This window comes from Solanum tuberosum, unplaced genomic scaffold (genome assembly GCF_000226075.1).
Source record: "Solanum tuberosum cultivar DM 1-3 516 R44 unplaced genomic scaffold, SolTub_3.0 scf00728, whole genome shotgun sequence".
NCBI lineage: Eukaryota > Viridiplantae > Streptophyta > Magnoliopsida > Solanales > Solanaceae > Solanum > Solanum tuberosum.
In genome coordinates this window covers 56139-60294 of record NW_006239651.1, presented here as the reverse complement: position 1 = coordinate 60294, position 4156 = coordinate 56139, and the positions used below count along the sequence as shown (strand labels likewise).

General features: G+C 33.9%; 1 protein-coding gene across 1 annotated transcript; it reads right to left on the bottom strand.

Annotated features, from left to right (window-relative positions):
- Positions 1-552: 552 nt before the first annotated feature.
- Positions 553-2130, bottom strand: LOC102603382 (anthocyanin 5-aromatic acyltransferase-like). Its single transcript, XM_006367126.2, has one exon. The coding sequence runs from the start codon at positions 2091-2093 to the stop codon at positions 729-731; it is 1365 nt and encodes a 454-aa protein (XP_006367188.1). The 5' UTR covers positions 2094-2130; the 3' UTR covers positions 553-728.
- Positions 2131-4156: the final 2026 nt, after the last annotated feature.

Here is a 4156-nt window from a genome sequence, read left to right as displayed (position 1 = left end):
AATTCTCTCAAAAATGAAGGGAAAAATAGTGCAATTATTGAAATAGTTATGATTTTGTATATTTGTATGGTCGCCAACCCAAAAACACAATGAGTTGCTTTACAGAACACTATAAATAACTTTATTTATAAGGTAAAAAAAAGTGAGAGAATTATTAAACAAAAAATGAACAGAAGGGACTATTTTAGTTTTGAAATTAGTGGTATCACATCGGTCAATTTTGCTCCATTAGTGCGTTAGTTTTTGGTCGATTCTAAATCAGTATTCTCTCCATTTTAATTTATGTGATGTTATTCGACTTGACATCAAACTTAAAAAAAAAATATTTTCGAAATTTATGGACTAAAATAAGTTTGTGACTATAAATCATTTAATTAAGAATAAAGTTAACATTTTAAAGTTAGATTATTATTAAATATTAAAATATGTTACTCTTTCTAATGCGGATTAAAAAAAAGTATCATATATTTTATTTTTCACTTTTAACATATCAATAAAAGACAATTATTTTTTCTATATTTAATCTTAGCATTTATCACTTATGGGGGGTTCTATACTTTTTGTTGATAGTGAATTCAAATCCACAACTCTAGTGTGGAAAATATTTTCACGACTCCTTGCTTACCCTTTGTTGATATATATATCAAATTTTCTAGTACAAATACAGGATCTATGAAAAAGCTATTGGATTCGTCCGAACCCATGAACCCCCACCTAGCTCCCCCTGCCTACAACAAGCTTAAACCATGAGTGAATATAGCAGCAAACGCATTCATTTGAGCTTTGGACAAAGACAAGCCAACCTCTAAATCTCCATTCGAATCCTTGGACTTAGTAAGGGACATTGATCCACCATTGTCAATAGAAACAGACTCTATCTTCTCAGCCTTTCCCCAACCAAAATCGGCAGAATATAAATCAAACTTCGGAGATCCACTAACTGACAACAACCGTTTTGTATCTATCGTGCTAAATTCTTTAAACCAGTTACCACTGAGGATCCATTCCTTGTCTTTCGTCCTTTTTTGAATGACTTCTCCAATTAATTCCACCGCGATTGTAAATCCTTCCTTTCCAATTAAGTCAATGCGCCTTGTTTGTGTAACATACCCCATTACGCAATTCCCAAAATAAGATGGAGGAAGTGGTGGATTGATTCGCGCTCTGCAATCTGCTGCACATACAAAAAACTCCATTACATTCTCATTTGTTATCTCGATTGTGGTGACCTCTGACTTTACCAAGCAAGTCCACACATAAGCACATGTTATTGTGAAAGATGTCACATGAGCTAGGCTTGGTCGTCTTGACAGTATTAAATTCTTGAGCTTAGTGATTTCATTATGTCCTATAATAAATGTACATCGAACTTTATCAATATCAGGAATCACAATTATGTCACGCATCTCCACTTTAAATGTCTTCATTACATCCCATATAGACATCCCTTGTTCATGAGGGTCTTTTATTATGGACCTATCGTAAAATGGAATGAGCTGATCATTTTCTAAGAATTGCTCATCTCCGCAGAATTTGTTTAGCAAAGCCCATGCTCTAGTGAATCTTACTATAGTATTTCCATCACAGGCGGCGTGATGGTTACTGAAACCAATGGATATGCCAAAATTAGGAAAAAGTGTCACTTTGATGGCTAAAATCGGGGCTAATTGGACCCCTGGTGCATCCTTAGGTTCTGCTAATTGAGGAATTAAGGGATACAAATCCTTAGCATTTCGGGGATGGTTACCAATGAGATAATTGAAATTCATATCAATTGTCTCAGAAAAGATAACAGATACAGAATCTCCTGTGTTGTAGCGCAACTCAGGATAACCACTTGAGTTTATAATTGGACAAACAAGGTTTCCAGCTAAGATTGTATAGTGTTTGAGAGCGAGGGAGAGTGAATGTTTAAGAGAAGGAATAATGGTTTGGACGAAATGGGGTTTGGAAATAGGGAGGTTGTAGAATAATAGCCGTCGATTACGTCCAAAAGCTAACCAGGTATGATCAAAATAGGTAAGACGGAGCGTCAGCTCAGCTGCACCGCTGGGATGGGGCTCAACCTGGCATTGCTCAATTACTGAAGCCATTGTAGTTTGGTTTAGAGATAAAAAAGAGTATATTAATATATAGAGCAATGTTGAACTATGAAGAAGAAAGATCAATGGAGTGGTGGTGGAGTCCACACGAGCCAATTTAGCGGTGTTATAACAAAACTTTAATCAAGTTTTGACTTTTGAGTAATCACTATAACAAAAAACCAATGGAGTGATGATTTGACAAACTGTCGTGCAAAGGGACCTGGTCTGCACTAACAATAAAGCACCAGAGTTTCTACTTAATTATATTTTCTTTTAAGATGTTAACGCAGTAGACAAGCCCGGTGCGACGAGCTCGACCCAGAAGGCAAACCCTTTGCTTTCGCTGACAAGGAGTTTCGAACTTGAGACCTCCAACATGGAAATTCCAAGCCTAAATCACTAGGCCACCCCGAAGGGTAGATAAAAGGGAATGATACAGTTAAGAACTTATTGAATTTCAGATCCCTTACACAGATTAAGTTATTGAAACCAAACAAAGTCATATCTGGCAGATTGGTAAGCATAGTTGTGAAGCTCAATAACTAATTCGCATATCTGGAAAGCATTGGTGATTTTAAAATATGATATGAAAAGACATATGTATTGGCAATTAATAGTGAAGGTAAAGAATGTACAATCGTAAATTCACAAATTACTGAAAGAGATCTAATTGAACAATAGCAAAAACGTTGTTATAGGCATAAAAATCAAAATAGTTAAATATGTCCATTAACTTGACTTCATTTCACATTTATGCCCTTTAACTTTGGATGTGCAAAACTTGACTTCATTTCACATTTATGCCCTTCAACTTTGAATGTGCACAAATAGACACTTAAAGTTGTATAAAATTGCACAAATAGACACACATCCTACGTGGCATCTTACATGACAATTTGCATCCTATGTGGTGTGCTACGTGTTTTATGCCACGTAGGAGTTATGTATCTACTTGTTCAACTTTAAACTAGTTTAAGTGTCTACTTGTGCACACCCAAAGTTGAAGGGCATACATGTACAATGAGGCCAAGTTAAAAGACATATTTATGTATTATGCCAAATAGTTAATTGTAAGATCTAAAGAAATATTTAAACATTAAAATGGTGTAAACCTTAGGTTTGGTAAAAAAATTAGATTTTCACAACTCTTAAAAATAAGTAAAGATTTATTAGCTATAACTTTAATTAATTTCAAAGTCATAAACATTAGATAATAAATAAATGACAGGAATTTGAGAAAAATAATAAATGACATTTTCTTTTCATTTTTTAGATGACGGACAAAAATTTTAATAAACATTTCTAATAATCTTCATACTTTTAATGTAGTATAGATATATACCAATTTAGTGTATGCGTTTTGCGTGTGATCACATATCAATAAGACCAAAATCTTTAAAAACTTATGGGTAACTAACAAAAAACTCACTAGTTTAGAAGCTAATTAATTACTTAGATACACACAAGTTTACAATATTAAGAATCTTACTAGATTTTGGTGCGTCAAGATACGTCCAAATACATGTATCTCAAAATACATGAGGTCAAAAGTATGTGTAATTTGTTGTAGATACACTATATCCAAGTGGCTTCATATGTATTTGGGATACATAGACAAATATCGTTTGCCTCCCTCACCTCTCTCTCATCTCGCTTGTCACTCTCATATTTATATGGTATCTTAGATACATGCTTATCACATCAGATACATGTATCTAGTGTGATTTGCGGGTATCTAAGATACATAGATAAATATTGCTCGCCTCTCTCAAATCTCCTTCGCTACTGACTTATATATTTGGTATCACATATGAATGTGAATCATTCTAGATACCTTTAGATACATATATCTAGGTGTATCTGACTTAAAATTTGGTAAGAATTATTAACTAGTGATATCAAATATAATTATTTCAAACTATAGGGAGAATTAGTAAATATGGTAGGAATGTTTGTGTAATTGCATAGTGTTGCATTTAAACGCACATGCAAGTGTACATGGTCGTGCAAGTAAAAAAACAACTCTTTTAAGAGCCGGATGTTGAACCCTTCAGTTAATATTCGATTTCGCT

What these genes read in the sequence shown, in the direction of transcription:
- LOC102603382 (XM_006367126.2), bottom strand. Translation starts at nt 2,093, where the DNA reads ATGGCTTCAGTAATTGAGCAATGCCAGGTTGAGCCCCATCCCAGCGGT.